Here is a 26,477-nt window from a genome sequence, read left to right on the forward strand (position 1 = left end):
AGTGAGGTTCCACATTACATGGGGGATATTTTCATTCCTGTTTTCCTCATTTCCCCCTCCATCCATTTTGCTTATTTAAAATTTGCATGCAAATATGTTTGTTGATACAACACCAAGGTTGCAAAATCAACTTCACAAACCCATGTTTGTTTTAATCAACACCCCTGCTTCACTCACAGCATGCTGTCCAGCTCCTGGAGCAAACATGGCAGATACCAGCCTCCTCCCTAAAGTGGTCCTGATCTGTTTTCAGCACAGCCTTCATCCAATGGAGGAGTCGTATGACAGGCGAAAAACCAAGCACCACCCTTCTGTATTTAATACTTGCCGTAGTGCACAGAACAGGGAGCTTAATTAAGACTGCACGGACAACCTTAGCCCTGGCAGTTCTTCAGTTCTGAGTGTTTAAGTCTGCAACTTCTGTTGAACATAGTAGTTTTGGAGTTTTATACTGTGATTAACTGTAATACCTATATCTCCCTACCTTAACTCTTCCTAAGGAAACAAACCAAAAAAAAAACCCCAAAACCAGCACTAAGTAGGAACGTTTCTCTTTTAAAATATAGTCAAGTATTCTTTACAACATTGTAGCCAAGAGTCTAATTTTAACAATATACTTTACAGGGTGGATTCTCTTCTGCCAGCTGGTGTTCCTAAGCTTAGTTATCGCTTTGCATCATCTCACAAGTACGTGCCCAGGCGAGCTGTGCTGTATGTACCTGCGGATGATGAAAAGAAGATACGAAAAATCCCATCACTAAATGTAGATTGTGCGGTGCTGGACTGTGAAGATGGTGTGGCTCTGAACAGAAAGGTAATTAAAAATTATCTTGTGATATGATCAGCACTAGAGAGACCTTGTGGAAAAACATTGCCTTTGCCTTGGGGAAGTAACAACCAGAGAGACCAAGATAAATCTTAAGATATACAAAGTAATGTAACAGTGATAGGCTTTGTGAAGGTGTTGGGAAAATCTGCTTACCCAGAACTCAAAGAGATGCCATGTGAGTAAGCGGGGAGGGAGTTTTGAAGGAACACAGAGCTGGGCGTAAACTCTCAGCACAGAAGAGTGGGAGATGCTGTTATTATTGCTGCATATTTCTTAGGGAGGAGGATGAAATGGTCTGTGAGAACAGAAGCAGGAAAGGAAGAGTTAGTTCGGAATCACCACATGGGGGGTTTGTTGTTGAAACGAAAGCATCTTCAGATTGTGAGCAAAACCAACATGGGTTTGGGTTTGAGCCTTGGGGTGTTTAGAAAGATTTACTTCCTGAGCTTTTTGGAAGAAATGCTGTTAGGAGTGCTTCTGAAGGAAGGAGAACTTAGAACCTGAACGTACCAGGATTTGGAGGGCAGTTTAGATTGAAGGAGCTGCAAGAAAGCAGGGATGGAAAGCAGAGTGGGAGACAGATATAGATGTGTCAAGTACCAGTGCCAGGTTTTCATTGACATTGAATTGTGAGAGAGAACCATCTAGCATGCATTCCATTTTGTTTGCAAGCAGATTTTTTAAATATATGAAAATAACCATTTTAAAATATTTCACATCTTAGAATCACAGTATTGTTTAGGTTGGAAAAGACCTTTAAGATCATTGAGTCTAACTGTAAACCTAACACTGCCAAGTCCAGCATCTTAAACAATGTAAACTAACGTACATGTTTCCTAGTGAAAGCTATTTCTTAATAGGAATGTAAGTTTGCTGTCACATCATTTTCATATTTGTCAGTTTTCCTATCTACCTTACAGTATTTGAAATTACAGCAAACAGTGTTTAGGGTTTGAATATGAATGCGTTGTCCAGGAAGTTATGAAAATAGGCTTGAAAATTTTCCTGTATTATCTCAAAAATGTGGATTTTATTCTTTTCTGTTTCTTGGGACTTAATGCTTTCCAGAAGGACTCTCTTGGATAGTGCTCTCTTTAACCTTCAGTTCTTTACAGGTATGTTGGAAAGAAAAAAGTTCACAGAATTTGCATATATCTATTTTAGTTCTGAAAAGTGAAAATAGCATTGCTAAATGTTCATGTGTACTGCTGAAGACAGTTGGAAAACATTTTCCAGTTGCTAAAATTCTATGTGGAAGACTAAGATTATATCTGCTGTCCCAGCTGATTAGTATTGTTTAGGTCATATTTGGGAGGCTGCTGCTGTAAGATGACACAAGACACAATTGTGTATTAAACTATAGTATTTTTAGGTGCATCTTAATTATTTGTAATAGAGGATGTCAGCAAAACAAAATTTTATGATCAAGGTGACAAAGTCGATCGTAGTGATTTCTAAAGGGTGGTAAACTCTTGCTTTGTTCAGGTGAAGGGGAATTATGCTACTGGGTATAATATTTCGAAGAAATTAGGGGAGAAATCTGTAATAGGAGCTTGAGATGACAGATGAGCCCCTGACTGAGCTTAAATGCAAAAAGGAAGCAGACAGGAGGTAGAAGTGGGGACAGGCTACCAAAGAGCAACACAGAAGTGTGGTCCAGACACTAGGTGCAGAACAAGGAAGGTCGAGGCTTGGCTGGAATCAAAACTGGTGGAACAGGACAAGAATGACTACTATGAGTCCATCAGCAAAAAAAATTAGAAGGAAAATCAGGGAAAGTGTGGACCCACTGCTCCATAAAGTTCTCAGGCCTACTAGGTCATCTCCTAGAAGCAAAACTTGGGGGAGGGAGGTAGCAGCCACAGTAGGGGAGGATGAAGTTAGGGTCTGTTTAAATAAGCTGGTCCATGTGACCAGACAGGATGTGCTGGAGACCGCTGAGGGAGCTGACTAGTGTCATCCTGGCGCTTCTGTCTGTCATCACCGAAAGGTCATGGTGGCTGGGGGAGGTTCCTGATGCCTGGAGAAAGGCAAATGTTGCAGCCGTCATCAGAAGGGGTAAGAGTGAAGAATTCTGGGCCCATCAACCTCAAGTCAGGCTCCAGGAAACTGGTGGTGCTGGTTCTCATGGAAGGTATTTTAGGACTTAGCCAGAATGGATTGATCAGAAGCAAGCTGTACCTGGCATTCTCCAAATGAATTACTGTCTTTGACTATGAAAGCTGAATACATGTTGCCTACCTTGACTTTAGAAAGCTTTTGCTGTGGTCTCCTGTAATACCCTGGTCATCAGCCTGATTAAAAACGGACTGGATGGATAGACTATAGGGTGGATAGCCATTTTGCCGGAATTGGGTAGTCTATGCTGTGTGCTGTATTGCAGCTACCTCTGCTGGGGCCAGTCCTGTTTATCTCCTTCACTAGCAACCAGGCTGATGGGATGGAGTGCACTATCACGAGGTTCATGATGAAACCAAACTAGGGTACAGCTGATATGCTGGAGGGCATGGCTACTTTTCTGATGGGGCTTTGCAGTCAGAGGGAAAACTCGACAGAAACATAGTAAAATCCAACAAAAATAAACACAAACTCCCAGCACAGGGCTGGAGTACCCACACACAATCTCCTTGTGTCTAGAGGCAAAATGTAGGGGAGGGAGATGTTACATGCAATAGAGGGTGGAGTTAGGATCTATTTAAATAAGCTGATCCATGGAAGCAAACAGGACACACTGGAGGCTACTGAGGGAGCTAACTAGTGTCATCATGAAGTTGCTGCCTGTTGTCATTGAAAGGTATGGTGGCTGTGGGAAGCTCCTGATGCCTGGAGAGAGGCAGTCATTACAGCCATCATCAGAATGGGTAAGAGCGAGGAGCTGCGCACTCATCAACTTCACACCAGTCTCCAGGAAAGCGACAGTGCTCAGTGTCATGGAAGATACTTCAAGGCACCTAAAGGACCTAACCAGAACGGACTGATGGGGAGCAAATTGTGTCTGACAAACCTGATTGGCCTTCTCTTTTGCGATGACTGGCAGTTTGGATGAGGGGAGAGCAGTAGATGTCTTTTATCTTAGTAAGGTGATTAGTAAGGCTCTTGACATAGTGTCCCGTGATATCCTGGTAGCCAGCTGGAGGAGCAAGGGACCATATAAGCAGCCTGCCTGGCCAGAAGAGCTCAAACAATAACGCTCAGTAGATCAGAGCCTAACTGCTGCTTGGTCAACGGTGGCATTTTGCAGATATTGTGTAACATTTTAGTCAGCAACCTGGGCGATTGCATGCAGTGCATGCTCACGCAGCAGGTCTGCGGGTGATGGCATTTTGCAGAGGCATGACTGGACAGCAGGACTGCCCGTTAGAGGGGTTTCTGCAGTCTGGAGGAAGGGGCACGCAAGAACAAAACCGAAGCCTGAGTGCAGGGGTACTCCCACACACCAGCACAGGCTGGGGCTGGGGCTCCCCGGGGGCACCTCTGCCGAAGAGGCCCTGGGAGCTGTTGTACCACAGGCTGAACGGGGGCCAGCGGTGGGCCCTTGCGGCAAAGGTGACCGACCACCAGGGCTGTGCTGGCAGCGGGGCAGCCAGCAGGTCCAGGGAAGGGGACCCTCCCCTCCACTTGGCTTGTGGGGCTCTCCCGGGGAAGGGGAGCTGTGCCCAGCTGTGGACCCCAGGACAAAAGGACTGGCCAACCAAGGGGAGCCCAGGAATGGCTGCCAAGGTGGTCACGGCGCAGGAGGAGAGGCTGAGGAGCTGGGTTTGTTCATCCTGGAGAAGAGGCAGCTGAAGGGCCTTGCTGAAGGCTTTGCTGCCTGAGGGGAGCTGGTGGGTGGCAGAACCAGGCTCTTCTCAGAGGAGCCCAGCAACAGAGCAAGAGCAATGGCCACAATTTGCCTGAGGGGAAACGCTGACCGGAGACAAGGGAAAAAAGTCTTCCCCATGCCGGGGGTCAAAGACTGGAAGAGGTTGTCCAGAGCAGTGGGGCATCCTCCCTCCGTGGGTGTATTTGAGCCTTGGCTGGGTGAGGTCCTGATCAACCTGGTGTAGAGCGGTAGTTAGTCCCGCTTTGAGGAGGCAAGTGGACGAGACGGTCTCCTGAGGTCCCTTCCAACCTGAATTAGACCATGCGACTGCACAATCTAGTAGCAAAGCATAATTTGAAGTGATTGGAAGATTGAATTTCATTTTTAGATCTGCCACAGATACTCAGGAAGACTTTGAGTCTTAGGTTCTGTGAATGTGAAGCTGAAATTATTATTGCTCTTGCAGCCTAATTTATTAATGTTTATGAGGTGTTTGGAGAGTTTGTGTGAAAGATATGTCAAGAACACGCACTAAAGCACAATACTCAGTGGCCCATTGCAAATGGGTCATCTTAAAACAGAGAAAACCAACACTGGGAAACACAGTGACACTGAGTCTGTCCTTTAATCATTATTCTTAAAACAAATAGTACCGATGACTTTGACTATTTATTGCCATGTTGTATATCACTAAAAATGCTACTTGCAGATTTTCTTGAAACTGCTGCAGAAATGTTGAATTTTGGGAAAATCAGGACCTGATTGAAGGTTCACAGTGCTTTGGGCCAAACTTGCCTGTCTACAGGAGGCCTTCACTTGCAGCAAGTCCAAGCAGCAAATTTGTACCACATCTTAACAAGTCTATTTTAACAAGATGCTGTGGGTTTGTGTTAGGATTCAGTTAGATTTGGAGAGATCAAGAATCTGGAATGTCAGTAGCTCCATTTGGTTAGAAGGAAACAAGTAAGATGACCTTCCTATAACTGAGCCTGATAACATTTGCAAAACTGCATCTGGTTGCAGTAGCTGCTTTTGAAGCTGCAGTAATGAATTAAAAACCTTTAACTATTTTGTATGCAATATTTTCTCTCAAAGAAGTTTTGGAAGATACCCTCCCCTGTGCCCTCCCTGCACAATTATGTTTTGTAGTGGCTCACAGAGAGCACCTGAAGAAGAGAGCCCATAGCCATACCCTAATTTACATACTATTTTGGTGCCTGAATTTCTTACCTTCAGGAGCTACAGTGCTGACCCTGATTTCAGGTATCATCTGTTGACTTCTTCTTTTCAAACTGCTTTTCTAGTTGATATTTTGACTAAATCAGTAAAAAAACTTTGCAGCAAAAAGTTCACAAAGAGAAAATTTCTCAACAAATTTTCTGAGGGGAACTAGTGGGAACAAGTGGCTAAAAAGCAGAGTTACAGTATGCTGAATACTAAGACTGCAGGTAGGGTGAGAGCTGATCCTCGTGTGAGTAGGACATGTGAGGCTTTTGCAACCCCTTTGGGACTAGACAGAGCTGTAGGGGGTCTTAAAAAATTCAGAATAGGGAAGATGCCAGGAAGATATCCTAGTGTTGCTGAAAATTTCAGCCTTTTTTTACAGAATTAGCTCTAGTCTCGCTGTACATATCCTACTAGCCATGGTGACCTCAAATCTTTGCTGGGGCTCCATGCACTGTTTTTAAAGGTTCAAATGCATGGTGTCACATGGTGCAGACTGTCAGCTGCCTCTCCAGGTGTCTGACTCTGTAAGGCATTGGGAATTTTTATGACAGGAATTTAGTTTTTGGCTGGGGGGAGAACTGAATACTGCTAAAGGGAAATTACTTTCTCTGGACTACTGTTCACAAATATAGGGGCTCTTCCCCACTGATGTACATTTAACATTTCTCCAGTGTTGCTACACATTTTAAAGAAATTATTCAGAATGGCTCGCTTGGTGGTATCTTCAAGTGAACAGTTCAAATAGAAATTTTAGAACTCTAAAACTAGAAATAATACAGATTGCAGTGTTGATATGTTGCAAATGCATCACACTCTAGAGACGTTTTGTGAAATGGTACAAAAATAGCCTATATCTCTTTTAGCTTTTCACAGGAGAAGACCTGAATATTCTTTCATTTTAATTGTAAAAAAGAAAAAGATAAAAAAGATGGCTGTATCAACATGCTTGACCAAGTCATATAAGCCAGTAAGCTGAATTGCATTTTATGCCGTTGAGAGGTCTCTCTGCAGGAGCTGAGCTGTCTGAAGATATCTTGAGGGCTCTCAGCCAAGCCAGCACTCCCCGGTATAGCTTTCTCTGTAGAGCTGCATTACTCACTGTGATTCCATGCCAGGTGAACCTACTATCGGGCGGAAAAGTTTCCTCCTCTTGTTGAAGAAAGAAAGATTTCCATGCCAGTGCTTTCATTTTCCAAGGGCAGAGTGAGCTGAGATTTCCTAGTTAGTTCCCACAGGTCTTGTAAGGTTACCACCTTTACAAGAGGGTTTTCTAGAACAGCATTTTTTCCAGCAGGATCCTGTCTTCAGTGCTGCTGTTCTTCAGAGCATCCAGGAGGTGTTAGCTGCCAGGCCAGCCTAGCAAGAGACCAGTTGGAGCTGCTAGTGTAGTGTTTATGTCTCTTTCTGAGCCCTTGACAAGAGTTTCAGAGCATTTTGATGCCTCCAAACCAGTGCTATTAGTGGCTTTATCTTCACTGAGATCAGTAGGATGGTTATGAATAATTGAGATATATGGCACCTTACTCTGTAGCTCTCTTTAGTGTACACATCTTTTCTATATTAGAGGTGTAAAAGCAATCGGTTGGAGTGTACATATGGCTGGGTAACATCTGCACGGTCCTCTGGCATGAGACATTTGAAAATAGGAAATTTATTTGTTGTTCCTCTGGAACTACATAGATCTCATTCATTCAAAAGAAGTTACTGATACTCGGGACTGCACCGTAAAATGATGTAGGACTGTTTAGGGTTTAAGTTCCTAAGCTCTTTTTGCTGTGAACTGTGATTGTATCACTTTTGTCTCTTCTTGAATGAAGTTGTGCTCTCCTCCAGCACTTGAGCAAGAGAAGGTGAGGAAGGGGAAGCCTCAGCTCTGTCCTTTCCTCACATTCCTTCCTCAAGAAGGGAAATGGCAGCCCCTGAGCCTCTTCTGTTCTCCCTGCTCCACTCAGCAGTGAGGGGAAGTTTGGTTGGGCTAAGAGGATTGGTACAGAAGGGCCTATCTTGCTTATCTGCAGCATGGCCTCTTAGGGTTATAGCATAAATTTGTTCCTACTTAATATATTGTAGCCACTTAAAAGATCATCACTGTGCTGTGTCACAGAAGAAAAAAAAATATTTAATTAATTCTTTTGAATCATCTGTTTTTAAAAATAGGATTAAAGCCTGACCACTTTTCAAACTGTTCCATTATGAATAACACATACGTAAAAGATGACTCTGGGTTCATTACAGTTAAGAGCAGATCATCCGCATACATGCTGATTTTATGGAGATTTCTCCCCACGAGAATGCCTCTTCCATCTCTCTAGTGATCTGATCCTGGGGTCAGAACAAACAGCATGCCAGTGAGAGAGCATCCTTGCCTACCATTTTTCCCCTAATCTGAGGCCTTGTGACCTTTTTATTCCTTGTCACTGATGAGAAGAGGCTCTTGCATATAAAATAACACTTCAACTAAATTTGCGGGTGGAGATAAATACATAAAATGGGTCAGCATGGTATACAAAAAAAATCCTCTGCTTTCCTTATTGAAATGAATTTCCTTATTGATCTTATTGAAGGCTTTTACAGTATCAGTGGGAAAAACTGCAGTTGGTTTCCATGAATCTGTAGCTACTTCAATTAAAATCAACAGTTTTCCTGTATTATGTGATGATTTTTTTTAAAATAAAGCTGAGTTGGTTAGGATTTATCAATGCCACAGGTATTTCTCTCGGCTCATAGTGAGAATGTTAGCTAGTACTTCATGGGCACAGTTGCATGAAGCATTCATAACTAGGTTATTTTACCAGGTCTGTGCTTTATTTATAATAAATTAGTACTGTACCTAATTGTATTCCTCCTACAGGGAGAAGGCTTGCTGATAAAGTGTGTAGAGAATGATTAAATGTACACAGGCGCATAGTAGGGTGACTTCTCTTCAAAAGTTGCACAAAATTAAAATGGGAACGCTGCTTTCCCCAGTGGCTTGCCATTATTAAAAGTCTCAGTAGCATGGGAAATTTGTTCTGTAGGAATTGGGGAGTCCAGAAGTCTCTCTGGTTTATTGTAGGGAAGCTGAACTGTACAGTGAAACTCTGCAAGGCCTTTTTGATCCTTGAAGAGTTCTGATGAATATACATTTTTATGAAAGTTGTAAAGTGTTTTCATTTCCTTATTAATCCCACCATGGTCCTGGAAGAACTGCCACTCCTGAGTGGTAACTGCAACAATAAAAGTTTTTGTTCCTATTGTTTTACTCTACAAGCCAATCATCTTCCTTACATAAAGATTTGAGGATTCGTAAGGACGATCACAATATTCAGCAATTTTCTTCTTAATGAGCTCAGTAATGCCCGTGTCTCTTCGAACAGAGCTTTTGAATTGCCAGTTACTTCTTTTCCACTGATTCAGATGTATCCAATTAAGTTTGACTTGCACATGTTCTGATATAACTTACTGCTAACAGAATGGTGTCTAGAATCTTAGGGAAAATGTCTTGGTTCAGTATTAACAGGAGTTTCAGGCAGGAATACATTAATAGACCTCGGAAAATATTTTAAAACATGCAGCTCATGTTTGTATGGACTTGGAATTCACAGTACTTCAACTCTGTTGTGTAGTCTACTGTCCACAGGCACATCAGCACACCTGGGTACTGAAGGCTAACTGTAGGACTAGAAGTCATGAATTGCTACACATTTTGGGACCAGTTTTCAATATTTCATCTGTTTTCGTAGCAGGAAGGAGTTGGTTGCACAGCCATTGAGCATCTAGAACTTAGTTTGAAGGGAGCTGTTGAGTTTTAAGTGTGCTACACAATGTCAAGGCAATACAAAAAAATCAGTATACACATGTAGCTTAGAAACAATCTGTTGGATTAAATTTGGACAGACTTTTGTTTGTATGCAGAGCCTTGTGTTGGGTGGTGTCAGTCAGGGCTGCAGTGGTACTGTGGGTGAGGAAAACATAAAGGTACTCCCAGATTGCAGTCCTAGGGGTTGTCAGCACTCAGCACCATTTCCTCCAGGTCTCCTTTGCTTCTTGGTTGGCCATGAGCAGGCAGAGGAGTATGTTTGTATGTCCAAGTTTCTATTGCAATTAATCTTGAAACCTAGTCTTCAACCTAAGACTCCATCGTGCTTATAACCAGTAGTCCACCCTGCTTATTCTTCCACTTTGGAAGGGCCACATTTTGAAAACAGAGAGACAGGCCAAACATGAGGAAACCCACAGACCCCATTAACGGACATGGATCAGAAAGTTGTGGGACACACAAAGAATACAGCACTTGCTCTCTTTGGTAAACTTTTCTACAAGGTACCTCTACAGTCACAGTTAAGGTAGTGGTCTAGTGGACCTTTGGTCTGATTTAAGATGGGCAGGTAAGGGAAGGTAGAAATTAATGGCAGTTTTCCCAGTGCAGTGATGTCATCAAAGCTGGACCTGTCCCAGGATGGTGAGGGGTGGAGGGAACCTTACAGATACTCAGAAGATTATGGGCAAAATCTGTGGTTTATTTTACCAAATTGTTTAAATGTTACCTGTTTACCTGGGGTTTAGTGTATTATTAGGTAACAAAACAAGGAAGTGTGGGGGGATGCTGGGTACGAGAGAATAATTTCTGGTGTCAGATGGAGGAACAGCATAGCTGTGTATATGGAAGTTGCAGATAAGGATAAGCATGGTCATTGCTAGTCTTGGGAACCTTGGCAGGTGTCAGCTAAAAGCATGATGTTTAACCTCTGTACCTCTGGTTTCATCTGTTATTCTTCTGGAGACCAGAGGAAAGGATCCTAGCACTCAGTGGTGGGAACTAAACCACCAGTACCTATGTGGAAGCCTCATCGCATTTCCTTCCGCTGTATGTCCAGTCAGTAGGAGTCCACAATACTTACGATGCCACAGATGCTACAGTCCCTATTCAAATAACTTTCATAATGAGTTAAGGACATTTGTGTGTAAATGAGTAATTCAGGATTAAGCCTTTCAGGAGTTTGAGCTTCTTCCTCCTATACACCACTATATATTGAATTGAAGGCGTGTGTGTGTGCTAGTTGTGGGACACACCGTTCCCAAAATAAGTATAGAACCATCTAAAACCTGCCTTCTATTTCTACAACAAACTAAGCCCATGCCATGATGTCTCTTCAACTTAGAGTGGAGTAATTTATCTCTGTTCAACAGAAGACAAAACACATGGATCATGACTGCCTAAAGGTTTACATATTCTGTGAATTACTTTCTTTTCTGAATTGTAAAAAGACTGTTATCTTAAACAGTGCTTTATATACCAAAAAATAAACTTTCATGGAACAGTCTGATACCCAAAACAGCTATAAAAACACATCTCTGGCTTATTGAAACTGGAGAGCATCCAGAGCATTCATTGCATACTTGTACCAGAAGAAAACATAATGTGCAACTCTTGCGATTTTTCTAGAACCTATTGTAAAAGCCATAATAAACAAGGACAAAGCATTAGAAAGTACATGCATTTGTTTACTCACATCTACCTGCATAGCTCTGCTGGTTACATAGTATGCAACAGGCTCCAGGGGCATGCGGGCTTTTAAGGTGTCCCCAGGTTACACATTAACATGCCCAGAGTCTGGGCTTCCAACCGAGGAATCCTTCTGCAAAGAAGCAAAAAACATGACTTTTTTTTTTCATCTTGGGGAAGTCAAAACATTTAGCACATTTGGAATTTGCTCTTTTGGCAGTGTTTTTTATGTGTGTATGGACCATGTGTAGTTGTTAGCACATCTAAATGCATTGACCAAAGTATATTGTATATCTGTCTCCAAAGACAAATGCACCCATCTGCAAATCCAGCATACTACAGATTTGGCTGTTAATGTAAGCTGTTCTGCTGAGGTCACCCATCTTTCCTTTTGGCTACGAATATCACAAGGGAGATTATGATCTCTCTTGGCGTTTATCAATAAGGAAAGTAATAAGCTTACTGTGGAGTCTGATCAGCACTTTGTGTCTTTTCTGAAAGGATAAGTAAAATCTTAGTGTTTTCTGAGTTTGTTTACAATTTCTATCTTTAAAGCAGCTTGGTTGCTCTGAGATTGCTGTTTCAACTCCTGAATGGTTGCATAACATAAAACTGTCTACTGTGGATCACTGTAGTAGCTCTTTCACTGCAGTGTGTTAGGACTACTCTCTCCAAAACAATGTACTTGCCAGTTGTTTCAAGTTTCGGGGAAAAGAATTATAAATATTTCTCTTAATTTCTGATCACTGAGCTCCAGAGGACCCTAAATCCTTGTGTTGTTCCTCATTTGGGAGGATATGGTTGTAAAGATCCTGGTGGTTCATTTTAGGATGATTATAAACCATGGCTTGTGCATTCTTTCCTCCTTACTTGTTATAATCTCTTACTAGATTGCCTCAAAATATCTGCCTCTATGCCAGGCTTGAGATAACTTCATCCTCTAAGGTTTCACAATACAGTTGTGCGTTAAAAGCGGATATGTTGAACAAATTAGTATTTTCTTCCAGCTTAGTCAGATTATTTGGTTTCATTTTAAACTTTGATTCCACACAGACCCAATCTTCCACTCGTTAACCAATTATTTTTAAAGAGAATAATTATAGATCATCATTTAGTATGCATTTTCTTGAGAAAAAGGGCAAATTAATACATGCAAACATGGGTGAATCTATTTAAATAAACTGTCCACAAAATCCTTACAATATGTAAACAACATTTGTTATGCCTTAGAGATAGCATATGATTGGACTCATGAGACCCTGTTTATCCTACTGAACAGTTTCTTTTATAACTTCAAAGGGAATTTTATATATTTATGGCAATAGCAGGGTGTTAAGTGTAGCTAGACAGAAATTATACCTCAGCTATTTAGTTAATGCCAATAGGGATTAAATTAGATTTTATAGCTGTTAGTAGAAGTCTGTTTTGTAGCTAACAAGTGGGATTTTTAAATCCTGGAAAGCATAATCCTATTATAAAACTGGCAGCTGAATTAACATTATCTAGGAAGCAAGTCTTCACAGATTAACATTTTTTGACATTAACAAAGAAAAACTAATGCTACAGGGATATTAGATGCTTTTCCCAAAAGTAGGGGAAAAAAGGAAAGTGAATATAGGACAAGATAAATGGCACAAATACTGCAGGAAGAAAAATGGAGTGAAATACGCATGAGATGAAATCTGGAACTGGCCATGTTCTGCCTGTACAAAAGAAATACACTGGGCAGGAAAAGGCTCCACAACTGATAATTCATATGTTTGCCCATGCATTGATTTATACGTGCCTTGTGACTAATTCACAGTTACCCAACAATGAGCGTGGGATAGCCACAAAGGCCTTCTCCTGTCCCAAGGTCTGAGGTCTTTGCATTCCAGCTAGATGCCATAGGAGCCAAGGACTGGCAGCACTGCAGAGGAAACGCTCATCCCTTTATTGAACAGGCCCATAAAGCTGTTTCACAAAGTCCATGATGAAGTTCTCCTTACATACCTTGAAGGACACATGGGACAACTGCTATAGGCAGTGGTACAGGAGATGAGTGGGTCACTGAACTTGCTTGTCTTGCAATACTTTATTCTAGGCATTGATAGACTAAGTAGCTATAAGAGTATATGCCGTGTCATATTTCAATTAAAAATTCTTTGTCCCCATCACAGTTGCAGAGAAAACCTTTTATTACTTAAAACTGTAAAATATCCATCTCCTGTAAATTATTTTAAAAGCTCTGTGTTTAGTATCTGAGCCCTTATTCACAGCTGCAGTATTGAAATAATGAAAGTAGTATTTTGTTATGTGGAGGATTAAGAAGAATCCACTTGGTAAACTTGTAAGTCACAAAAACATGCCAGACAATTTCTTCCAGATTTCACAGCATCATATTCAGTGTTGTTGACCCAGTACAGATTTTTCTGTTACAGTATCTGTTGGCTGTCTTCTTGTCTCACAAATTTCTTTCTTCTTATCAAATGGAGAATTTCATTTATTACTAGTGAGAGCTAAACTGAAACTATTTGTTCTAACTTTGCCATCCAACCTCCCAGTTTCTTGGTTCAAGTAAAGCAGAACTATCTCTGAGTCATTGTCAGACTGGGATTTTGTTATCAGAGATTTAACTGTGGCTTTGCAAACCTAATACATGGCTTCATAGGTTGATTCTCGGTTTGGTGCTTTTGAAATGCTGCATTTTCCCTCCTTGTGGATTGCTGCTTTAACCATTATTACTTACTGGCTTACATTTTTACCAAGCATCTTTTCTGCCAGAGCACATGTGTTTAGCCATCATTGCTGTGGTAAATCTGTTACCAGAGGTGTGGCTGGGACTGCCTTAAGGGCTCTCTTAAATCATGGTTGGGTAGCGTAGACTTTACCTTGCAAAGCATATAACAATATCTAAGCTGTGGAAATAGTGTGAAATTTCCAAGTTGCCAAACTGCTCCTCTGAGGTTAGTGCCATGAGGAAGAACCTTGGCTCCATTATGTCAGTGGGAAAACTCACACCATTTGGCATCAATAGGACCAAGATTTATCCCCTGTTATGTGCATGTTGTATCAACAATAATGAACCCTAGTGGGAACTGGAAATAGTTGCCCTCTGTTGTGGCTCTTTTTCAAAAATCTGCCCCCCAAATGCTTTTTTAATTATTTTTCTGTATGTAGGAGTATGCAACAGTCCATAAACCTGGTGCTTGAAAGCATGCAGGTATGCTTTAGCCATTCCCAACAGCCCTCTGAGGTGCTGGCACCTTTGGAGAAATGGGAGTAGAATGTGCCTGTGATTTCTCACATCAGGATGGACATGAATTTGATGTCTCCCGGAAGCATGTGGTCCTTAGATAAAGGACCTATCTTTCCCTCCCCCTTAAGTAATGAGCAATTATATAGGATTTTGGAGTTTGTTTCCAGTTTTGCTGTCTGAGTTGGAAGTATACAGATTTGGCCCAAAAGGCTTGGATTGTTTTTTAAAACATTTGGCTAGCTCTTCAGCTCGTGTAAATAGGTTTAGCACTTCATTTTTCGTTTTCACAGCAGGTGAAGCAGCTCTCAAATGAGAACTAAAGAAAGATTATGTGGGAAGAGAGCATTGTATGACCAGGGAATTGCATCCACATCACCTGACTGGACACTCATCATCTGCCTTCAGTCTCTAGAAGAGAGAGATGGAGATGCGAGGGAGTGATGTGGTTACTGAGCAGAGCACCTTTCATCCTCGAGATGACCCTGCGCCTGCTATGGCCAGCTGCTGGTTGACTGTGAAAGTGCTCACTGAATCGGGGGGAGGGATGAGGGGTGCATGTCTTTGCCACCCAGCACTCTTGCATCTGCGTATGTGTTTTTCTAGAGTAGATGCTTTGTAGAAACTCATTCAGGGCCAGCACGTGGAAAACAGCAGCAGCAGCACCTGAGCATTGCCAGTCAGGGCACCTGATCTCAGGATTTGCCTTCATGTTGTCAAATTTGCTTATCATTGGTGGGGTACAATGGGGTGCTGAGAAGAAAAAGAAATTCCCAGAAATGTGGTGGTAGGTTGTAGGTTTCAGTGCCTGAGGCTCCTACAAGTACCCCTGCACACACAGGTTTGATTTTGTAGCTGGAGAGGATTCACACACTGAACAACCTCTGAGTTGGTGTGACTTGACATAAACTAGCAGAAAGAGCAGCTGGCTCCTAGCCTGTGACAGCAATCCTGATCCCCAGTCAGCAGACATCACCTGTTCCTATGTCCACCTCTTCACAGAGGTGTGGTGCTACATAGCAAAGCATTTCATGGCTCGTGCCTTCCCAGGGGTGACATTTCCTGCAGGCGGAGTGACAATACTTTGCCATAAGCACAGCCAGTGTGTTGAAGGGATCTCAGAGACCTCCCCTTTCTTTTGCCACGGAAGCTCTGAGCTTTCTCTGTGCTGCTACAGGTGAGCAGACCCACAAGGCTTACCTTTCCAGGCCATATAGTCTTGGCAGGCAGCCTCTTGTCATCCTGGCTAGGGTCAAAAATTACAATAATAATGCATATTATGCATACCTCTGAGCACTGAAGACCAGGTAGTGGCAGAGGGACCTCTGTGAGCTGGTTACGGCACACTGCAGCTGAATCTGGTAGTAAGGAGGCTTTTTTCCAATGTGGTCCACGAGTTGGTAAGCCGAGGACAGGGTGTGGGGAAATGCTAGTGAAGCAAACAAGATCCTGCTGAGGGACACTGCACAAAGCAGCAGCTTCTCAGCTCAAAGAAGCCTTGCCTGGGGTTTCACACGGGGCTGCCTATAGGCCATTTTTTTACTCTCACTGTTCAAGAAAAGAGGAAGCTCCCAACTTGTTAGCCGCTGGCTTTTTCACACCCAGAACTCCACAAGTGCTTAGTAGAGTTGGTACGTGTAGTAAGTCTGCCACAGCTATCAAGCCTGATTCCTTGAGTGAAGCAGAGCATTTATGGAATTGTGTCTTTTTGTTTGTTTGTCTTACTGATAAACATATCTGGCAGGGGAAACTAGGAGCTTCGTTTGGGATCGTTTGTTGAGGGTTTTCTGGTGTAAGAGAAGCACTCAGCTGGAAGAGCTGTCATCATCTAGTTCAGTCCTCTGACTGAAGCAGGATGAAGCCTTTCCAAAGCACTCTGATGGATGTTTCTGTAACCAGTTGTAGAGAATGTCCACAGATGTCTCTGGTCCCCTTAGTTTCTATTCGGGATTTTCTAATAATTTAACTTAAAGCTATTTTCAGCAAATGAGATGGATTTTGTTGTCTGTGACCACTTACAGAAAGAAAAGCAGGAAAATGTAACCCTTAACTGTACAACATTATTCTGTGTATTGAATTGTAACTAATGGCTCCTATAGATTTTCTCTTTATAGTGAAAATGACTGCCTATCCTTCAGCTTTTTCTAACAGGACATCCCTGAACTCTTATTAATCTTCTTGTAGGTTGGGGGACTCTCTCCAACTTTTTTCATTTCTGGTCCCCAAAACTGGATATTTCAACAGAGCTCTTACAAATGCAACATAAATCAGTGCAATTACTTCCTGTTTTATTATAGATGATGTTCCTGTTAAGATATTTCCAGAACTGGCTTTGTCTTCTTTGTAATAACAGTGCATTGGTGGCACTCATTCACTTCAACCTACTGCTCTTAGTTCATTTTCAGCTGTTTCTGCCTCTGTGTCTCTGTCTTATATCTGGTATTGTTCTCTTTTTCACTTTTTACTGTCTGTCCAGTTCTCAGGAACATCTTTGCATCTCCCTCCAAATTACAGGTCTCTGAAGATACTGAAAATCTAATCTCTCTTGCACTGCCTAAATTATAATGAAAATCCTGAAATTATGCCCCTTCACCCTTCAGGAGAGGTGCTCAGCTGAATACTGGTTGCTGCTTTTTGAAGGTAGGTTTCCACATTAGCATGTTTCCTTTGAGGTTGTTATGTGCAGCAGTGTCAAAAGCTTTCTCATATCTTGAGCACCCTTCAGAGTTTTTCAGCACCTCTCTTGAAGTGGGTGGCCAAAGCTGGAGATTGTACTCCAGGTACAGCTTCACCAGTGCTGAGTAAAAGGGGATAACAACCTCCTTAGTCTCCTGGCCATGCTCCTCCTAATGAAATCCAGTGTGCAGTTTGCCTTGTTTGCAATGAGAGCACACAATTCCCTTGCTGCCCCTCGCTCAGGTTGCCATCCACCAAAGCCCCAGGCACCTTTCAGCTGCTGCACCCTGTAGCCTGTCACCTCTGGCCGGGTAGACATGTGGAGTTATCCTGCCCTCTCTGTACAACTTCTTGCTTGTCCTTGTTGAGCTTTCTGGGGCTCCTGTTGTCCCAGTTCTTGAGTTTCTCATGGTGCCTTTGGTGGTGTCCCTCTGGTTTGGTGTCGCTGGAAAATTTGCTGAGGGTTCATTGTGTCATCACTGAGATTCATGTGAAAGATGCTGGATAAAATTGGCTCCAGTATCAATGCCTGGGGTTCTCCACTTGTTACTGGATGCCAGCCTTCAAGCTCAGCTGTCCAGCCAGTTTTCAGCCTATCTAATACATTGTCAGTTTTTCTAGCCCATATTTTCCCAGCTTCCAGGTGAAAATGCCACACCCTCTAAAGTCAGGGTGTATTGCATCTGCTGTACTCTCTTTCCATGTAGCCAGTCATTTTGTCATAAAAGGCCATCAGGTTAGTCAGACAGAGATTCTCCTCCTCCTATCTCCAACCCACAGGAACTTACCCATTTTCTTCTCTCATTTGCTTGTCTGTGGTTATTGTGATACAAGGATTGCAACCTGTTCTGTCCTCTCTTCTTTACCCAGCTAGAATCAATAGACCTAATGAACAAGATACTTTATCATACATGTTCACAATGTCAGGTATTTTGAAGTGTCCTTAGCACTGGAGCATATTATACTTTCTAAGCATTACAATTTCAGTTGCCTTGAGTTGACGTTAGACACCTGCATCTGAGAGTGCGATTCCCAGCCACGCTGCTAATCCCTGCATGTGCTCTTAAGCGCCTGAAAGTCTGCTTTTGTGCATACTCAGAAATACTTCTGTCCTCTTCTGGCAGCTTGTTGTCTCTCTCGTGCCAAGGCTACCAGAAATATATCTTCTGTCTAAGGCCCTTGAGCAGACGGGATCAAAACTTGCCTAGCAGACTGACAGAAGACATATGCAAAGCACAGAAGCCATGGCCTTCTTACTTAAAAATGGCTGGGATAGGAAAGAAGAAATAATGGTCATGTCCATGGGTATGGGTTACAGGCTCACTGTGAGCTGGTGGGTCAGGGTCAGAGGGGAAGCCAGAACAGGGGGGTGTCATGGTGATGCCTGATCAAAGAGAGACTGTGGACAAAGATTTTAAACAACTGAAAGAAGTATCTCAAATTCTTTTTGATTCTCATGGAGGACTTAGCCATGCCAGTATCTACTGAGAGGACAGTGTGATGGGTCACAAGCAGCCCAGATTTCTTGAGTACATGGAAGACAGTGTTTTGATGCAAGTGCTTTGGCAAGATGCTTTGCTGGACTCCTGAATAGGAATGAACTGTCAGTCAATAGCAGCCTTGACTACAGGAGCTGTCAAGCTGGAGTTTACCATATTGAAAGCAGTGAGGAAGGCGAGGACACAAGACTTCAGCTGGTAGGCAGGACTGATCTCATGTTAGGCTGCCCCTGAAGGTAAGGGAGCTCATAAAGGCTTGTCAGACTTCAGTGACAACCTGCACAAAATGCAAAAAAAATCATCTGAAGGGCAGAAGAACAGGCAGGCATGGCAGGAGGCCAGCTTGCTGAACAGGAAACTTTTGATTTAACTCAAACACAGAAAGGAAGCCTACAGGAAATGGGAGAAGGAATGGGCTATCGAGGAGGAATAGAGAAATATTACCTAGGCATGTAAGGACAGAATGAGGAAGGTCAAAGCTTGGCTAGAGTCAAAACTGGTGAGGGACCTGGAGGGCAACCACAAAGGTTTCAATGCTTTTATCAACAATGTAAGAAAGAACAGGGAAAATGTGGGTCTACTACTGAGTGGTGGCCTTTGCTTGCAGGACATGGATAAGGCTGCAACGTTCAATACTTTCTCTGCCTCAGGCTTTATAGTCAGAATCTGCTTTCAGGTCTCCTGGTCATCTCCTTGTGTCTAGAGGCAAAATGTAGGGGAGGGAGATGTTACATGCAATAGAGGGTGGAGTTAGGATCTATTTAAATAAGCTGATCCATGGAAGCAAACAGGACACACTGGAGGCTACTGAGGGAGCTAACTAGTGTCATCATGAAGTTGCTGCCTGTTGTCATTGAAAGGTATGGTGGCTGTGGGAAGCTCCTGATGCCTGGAGAGAGGCAGTCATTACAGCCATCATCAGAATGGGTAAGAGCGAGGAGCTGCGCTCTCATCAACTTCACACCAGTCTCCAGGAAAGCGACAGTGCTCAGTGTCATGGAAGATACTTCAAGGCACCTAAAGGACCTAACCAGAACGGACTGATGGGGAGCAAATTGTGTCTGACAAACCTGATTGGCCTTCTCTTTTGCGATGACTGGCAGTTTGGATGAGGGGAGAGCAGTAGATGTCTTTTATCTTAGTAAGGTGATTAGTAAGGCTCTTGACATAGTGTCCCGTGATATCCTGGTAGCCAGCTGGAGGAGCAAGGGACCATATAAGCAGCCTGCCTGGCCAGAAGAGCTCAAACAACAACGCTCAGTAGATCAGAGCCTAACTGCTGCTTGGTCAACGGTGGCATTTTGCAGATATTGTGTAACATTTTAGTCAGCAACCTGGGCGATTGCATGCAGTGCATGCTCACGCAGCAGGTCTGCGGGTGATGGCATTTTGCAGAGGCATGACTGGACAGCAGGACTGCCCGTTAGAGGGGTTTCTGCAGTCTGGAGGAAGGGGCACGCAAGAACAAAACCGAAGCCTGAGTGCAGGGCTAGGGTACTCCCACACACCAGCACAGGCTGGGGCTGGGGCTCCCCGGGGGCACCTCTGCCGAAAAGGCCCTGGGAACTGTTGTACCACAGGCTGAACGGGGGCCAGCGGTGGGCCCTTGCGGCAAAGGTGACCGACCACCAGGGCTGTGCTGGCAGCGGGGCAGCCAGCAGGTCCAGGGAAGGGGACCCTCCCCTCCACTTGGCTTGTGGGGCTCTCCCGGGGAAGGGGAGCTGTGCCCAGCTGTGGACCCCAGGACAAAAGAAGGGCTGGCCAACCAAGGGGAGCCCAGGAATGGCTGCCAAGGTGGTCACGGCGCAGGAGGAGAGGCTGAGGAGCTGGGTTTGTTCATCCTGGAGAAGAGGCAGCTGAAGGGCCTTGCTGAAGGCTTTGCTGCCTGAGGGGAGCTGGTGGGTGGCAGAACCAGGCTCTTCTCAGAGGAGCCCAGCAACAGAGCAAGAGCAATGGCCACAATTTGCCTGAGGGGAAACGCTGACCGGAGACAAGGGAAAAAAGTCTTCCCCATGCCGGGGGTCAAAGACTGGAAGAGGTTGTCCAGAGCAGTGGGGCATCCTCCCTCCGTGGGTGTATTTGAGCCTTGGCTGGGTGAAATTACCCTTGGCTGGGTAGTTAGTCCCGCTTTGAGGAGGCAAGCGGACGAGACGGTCTCCTGAGGTCCCTTCCAACCTGAATTAGACCGTGTGACTGCATGATTTTGCTGGTGGTTAGAAAACATGTCCAGAAAGCCAGGAGCATCCTTAGCTGGAGGGAAGACAACACTCTGCTTGCTAAATAGAACTACTCTGGTACACCATCTGTATGCACACACCTCTGTGGTGGAGACATCCTCCGCCTTGCTTTAAATAAGTAACTGGGCCAGAGAGCGAATCTAAGCCTGAAGCTGACTTTCTAGCTCAGTGGTTAGGGCATGAACCTAAGAGAAGAGAGACTTGGATTTCTATCTGTGCTCCAGAGACAGCTTATACATTTTAGCCTATGGCTTTTTTTTTCAAACATCACAGTTCATGTGTCCCTGTGTGGTTCTAGTCCTAGTTTACTAATCTAATCAAGAAATCAGATTCTCGACAGGCATGAAACTGGTGCCATCAAAGGTACCACTGTACTACCAGGGAAATTTTCATTTATGCTTTTTCTTAACAGCCTGCCACCTCCACGAGCAGCTCTTTCTGTTTAAAATCCTTGAAACAATTCACATCGTTTTTACTGCTTTTCTAGTTGTAAGTGGAAGGTTATATGTTTTACTTACAACTGCTGACAGCTATATCACCCATTGCAGTTTGAAAAACAATTCAGGCCAGCTCTTCCTTTTGTTGGAAATGTCTGGATAGAGACTGCAAGGGTCAGGAGGAGAAAAAACCCCAGCATGTTAGGAGTTGCTGGATCCAGCAGCCCATTAGTGCCAGTTCCACCATCAGTGAGGCTGAGCAAGTGTTCCCAATAGGCACATGCATACCCGTATTTACATATGTGTGTGTATATATGTATGTATATATACTTTCTGACTGTGCTAAATAAACTGAGTGGCCAGCCATTCGGTTCACAGTCAGAAAGTAGTGGCTTTTACCAGCACTCACATAAACACAGTGCTTATACAAACATGGACAGCATGGTGGGCAAATCCTCTTCCCAGTCCTGCATGCGCTCCCTCTGTATAGTAGTATGCATGTACACACAATGTCTCTACAATATATATCTCTATATACACATAATACAGACCAGCCGTATCTGGCCTTTGACAGTTGGTATAACCTGTAGCTGGCCCCGGATCCCCTGGTCTCGTCAGTTTCTGTCCTCTGGGCCTATGAAGCATGGAGGTTCATGGCCCCACTGCAGTTGCTGTTAGACTTCTTTTCATTAAACACACACACACACTGCAGCACTCCTGTAGTTGGCCCCGGATCCCATTAACAGTTCAACTTACCTTACCATTAGCCTGAGAATTACCACTTCTTATTGCCCATAGCCATATATATTGTTGGTAAATTAAGGGCAAGGTTTCTCAAAGTCAGAAACTAATGATAAGGAACTTGCTGTCACCTTTTTTTTTTCAATAGGAGTTGGGTGTTAAACTGTTATCCCAAACCCTGTTTATCTACAGATGTAGCTATGAAATGAACAGCTCAAAGTGTGACGTGCTTGAGCATCCTATAGAATTAGGAAGGAAACTTCACAAAACTGATATATGCTTTACTTGCAATTAAAAGTGCAAAGCACTGTATCACTTAGCTGCGCTGACCCACATGTGAGGATCTGTATGTGCAGCGTGTTTTACCAATCTTTTTGTAGAACGTGGAGGAGGAGCAGCTCAACTGGGTTAAGCACAGTAGATGGTATAGATAGGAGCTTCTGGCTACCCTGCTGCTCTTGCAGTTGATTAGCTGTTTTCAGTAATTATGCATTTCCATCAGGGGTGCAATGGTTATCACCTCTGGTAATGAGATTGCTCCCATTTCATACAAGTGTAATGTTCTGCCAGTTCCCTTTTGGCACTTTACACGTTTCCTTGACTCGCGCTCTCAACGCTTGCCGACGTTGCTCACCATATTCTCTCCTATGGACTTACCGAACCGTGCAAATGGGTTCCCCAGTATTTGTCAGTCTCGTGGTAGCAACCTATAGGCATGCCAAGGTAGCCTCACAGCACGTTCAGTAAAGAGCTTGCTTTGCAGTAGCTGCAGTGAACTAGTTCAGGGTTTTTTGTTTTTGCTTTTTTTTCCCAAGTGGCTGCAGTAGGCTGTCACAGAATGGGAATTACATGTTTTTCACTTACCTGAGGCATCCCTGTTAGCTATGACATAGCATCCCAAAAGCCCCAAAACATGGGTTTGCATCCCATGACAAATGCACCACATGAAAAACTGGATAAGGCACTGTCCTTTCATTAAGATATTGAAAAACTTGCAATCTTTGCCGGGACTCCCTAAATACAGAATATTTGTTCCCCAAAGCACTGTTAAAAAATCATTACTGCCAATTATAGGACAGGCCAGAGAAGTAGATGCTGGTGTTGCATCTGCCTTATACAAATAACTTATTTGTTCTTCTGGTGCTGAGTATTTGCCCTGGAAATTTCTTAAACAGGAAGAAAGAGAGATACCCCGGTAAAAGACAAATAAATCATTGAAGATACAAAATTGTAATGCACGCTTCTGGAGCTTAACAAAGAGGAAAGAGTACACAGTGAAACTTTACACTGCATGGAGCTGCAGATTCCAGGCATTCCTTTTGATGGAGCCTCTGAAGGAAGGATAGACGCTGTGTACCCCTTTTGAGACAGCTTTACAGGTCACATATCTGGCCTAAACAAAAGTATTTTTTTCTAAACTACTCCTTTCATTTTCCTCCTCCTCATGTCAGGATTCCAGCAGAGTTTTGTAAGCAGTTCGAGGGCTGTCCTGGCAGCATCTACCTCCCTGCCTCTGGGGACCGATTCCAGGTCATAGATCAGAGGGAAGGTATACTTCATAGAGGGTCTTGGCACAGGCACGCCTCCTTTCATAGTTGGTTTTTTTTTTCCTTCCAGAGTGTGGCATGAAAAGGGCAACACTGTAGGCTACCAGTCAACCACCTCCTTAAAATAAACCCCCTCATCACAGTATTTTTCATGTAGACATCCCAGGGAGTAAGCTGTGTGGTGCAAAGAAGGGCATCTGGTTTTCACCCTGTTCTGGAAATCCAGTGAGTACATAAATGCAATTTTTGCCAAGAAATATAAATGCAAGTGCTTGCATGGCAGCCTTGGAGCACGGAGACATCCTTGACTCTCCATGTGGTCCCAGGAGCCATGTGACAAGTTGCTTTAATGCTTTTTCCCATTAAAATTGATCCAAGATTCCAAAAGATAAGCTATGAAATTCCCCTTATGTGTGAAGCCGCTAGATTTCCAAAAGGAAAGAATCCAGTTGGGAGACCAGAAAACAATGCTACATCTGCAGAAAACCTCCTATCACTTCAGGAAAAGATCTTCATCCTGAAGGTGCTGTGTAAACCAAGTGCTTCCAAGCAATTGTATTCAGGGGAAGAAAGACTGAAGGTGCCTTCTTTAGGAACTGGAAGGCCCGAGCCTCCCACACCAAGAGGAGGCACAAAGGAGCTGTCAGACGAAGCCTGCTGCTCAAGGGAATGGTCTCCTCCCTTCCTGCTTTTCCATATATCCTTTCTTGCCCACAACCCTTGTTTTCAACGTGCTAAAATGAGACAGGGTGGTGCTCAATCCAGTTACTTTCTTTGGGCTTTAGAGAGTCAGGCTTTTGGAGGCTGGGCACCAGCTGTGAAGTTAAACTGATAAGATCTACATTTCAGCAGAATTAGACATATAATTCACCCTTGAAAAGTCAGAAGCCTTATTTCTGAGAAACTGCTACTTAAGAGAAGATTTGACTATACTCTTTAATTCAGTCTAATCTACCCAGTCTAATTATATGCTCGTTTCTACTCTAGTTTAGAAGAACAGTAATATAAAAACATCACACAAAATTTGGGATCTTTTTCAGCATTGCATGAGGTCACCAAGCTTGGGTCATGTAAGTGCTGTGAAGGCAACACCATGGAGTTTTCATTGAAAGGGTTTGTTAAGGGACTTACATTGCTGCAGAGGGTAAGGCACTTGGAAAATCTCTCTATTGAACTTGTTACTTCATGTAAAGCAGTAGCTGCAGTAATAAGAAAAAAAATCACATCTCATTTCCTGGAAAAGTGGGAAGTAAAGAGAATATATTTTAATGGCTGTCATATTATTAACTCTTTGAGATTCCAGTATATTTCAATGATCTCTAAACACAGCTGTAACAGTACAAGTGCCAGTGCTGGCACGAGCAGCATCTGAGAAGGTTCCCTGTTGTGCCAAGACTGTGACATTGCGTTCTGCTGGAGATCTCTTTGGCTCTGTTTCATGCATACCTAGCAGATTTAGCAGATTGTGAAAACGAATGTTTTCCATTCTCATGGCTGATTTTTGCATGCATCTGTTCACTCATCTAAACCTTAGTTACATGCTGCTATGAGAATGAAAGGCTATAATTTTTTCCTTGGAAATTGGGATTGTTTCATGCACCACAATTTCTGCTTAAGGATCCTACACAGAAATTGTGAAACACTTGTCTTGCTAATGTCTTAGAAAAAATAGTAGCTACAGGGATGTATTTTTCCCTCCTTATGCATGCATATCTCGGCTTCAGTTATAGGAATTATGTGCATAAATCAAGAGAAAAGTACTCCCCCTAGAACGGAAAATACCTGTTGGCAGGTACCAAAAGAAACATTTAAACATGGCATTTGCATATGACATTAATAAACTCACACTGATTATGTCACAAATTCTATATTGTAATTCGTAGTGCTTACTTCCTATACCAGGTTGCAAGTTATTGTGAGTGCACGGTTTGCCAAATTGTTTGAATATTGTAGCTGTGCTATATTACAGGGCTTACACTGGCGTTTATATGCTGAATATTCCTCTTTTTATTTTTTGGGGAAAAAAAATGACCTGGCAATTAGCTCAATACAATAAGCCTGAATAGAGTCATGAAAGAAAACTGATGTATGTGACACTCCAGAATTAACAATGTTTACACTCTCACTTTTTAAAACTTCCATTTCTGGTGTGTTAGCTTTTTATGCTGTAATTTCACTGTAAGTGTTTACCTTTCTAAATACCTTTCATTAATTCTTTCCAGGAAGGAGGGGTTTAAATGGTTTAACTACATTCTCATAAGAGAGCTAGGCAAAGACAAAAGCTGAGATTCAGATAACTCTCAGCCCACCCAACCCCTGCAGTGTTTCTAGTAAACAGCACAGGTCTGGGGTTTTCTTCCAAATTATTTGTGCTCTGCAGATTTGTATTCCCTTTGTTGCAGCAATGTACTTTCTGAGACTTGTCCGTATGCCACCAAAATTAACACGCACCATCTAAAAGGTAAAGACAAGGATACAAAGGCAAAAAACTCATCAGTGGAATCATAGTGCCCCACAGTACTCTTAAAACACTTGCTTCTTGTGCATCCAAAGCACCCATTAAACCTTTATATCACTCTTCAGAGACTGTCATTTCTTTTTCCACAGCATAAAGTTTACTGGTTTTTCTCTTTTCTAAGGCACCCTCTTTGCTGAGTAGTCACACAAAAGGAACAGAGCTAAAAAGTGAGTCACATTAGTCATGCTGCGTAAGGTCCAGTGAAGTGGATTTCCAATTATTGCTAATTTATTCAAGGGTAAAT

At 43.1% G+C, this 26,477-nt stretch overlaps 1 protein-coding gene across 3 annotated transcripts in view; it reads left to right on the top strand.

Moving 5' to 3' along the window:
• CLYBL (citramalyl-CoA lyase) overlaps positions 1–26,477 on the top strand; it is a 174,523-nt gene that overhangs the window by 88,910 nt on the left and 59,136 nt on the right. For all 3 annotated transcript variants that reach the window (XM_037377582.1, XM_037377583.1, XM_037377584.1), the window contains exon 2: positions 625–814. In XM_037377582.1, coding sequence (XP_037233479.1) covers positions 625–814 — 190 coding nt within the window. The remainder of the gene's footprint in view (positions 1–624; positions 815–26,477) is intronic.

This window comes from Falco rusticolus, chromosome 2, assembly GCF_015220075.1.
Source record: "Falco rusticolus isolate bFalRus1 chromosome 2, bFalRus1.pri, whole genome shotgun sequence".
NCBI classification, from domain to species: Eukaryota; Metazoa; Chordata; class Aves; order Falconiformes; family Falconidae; genus Falco; species Falco rusticolus.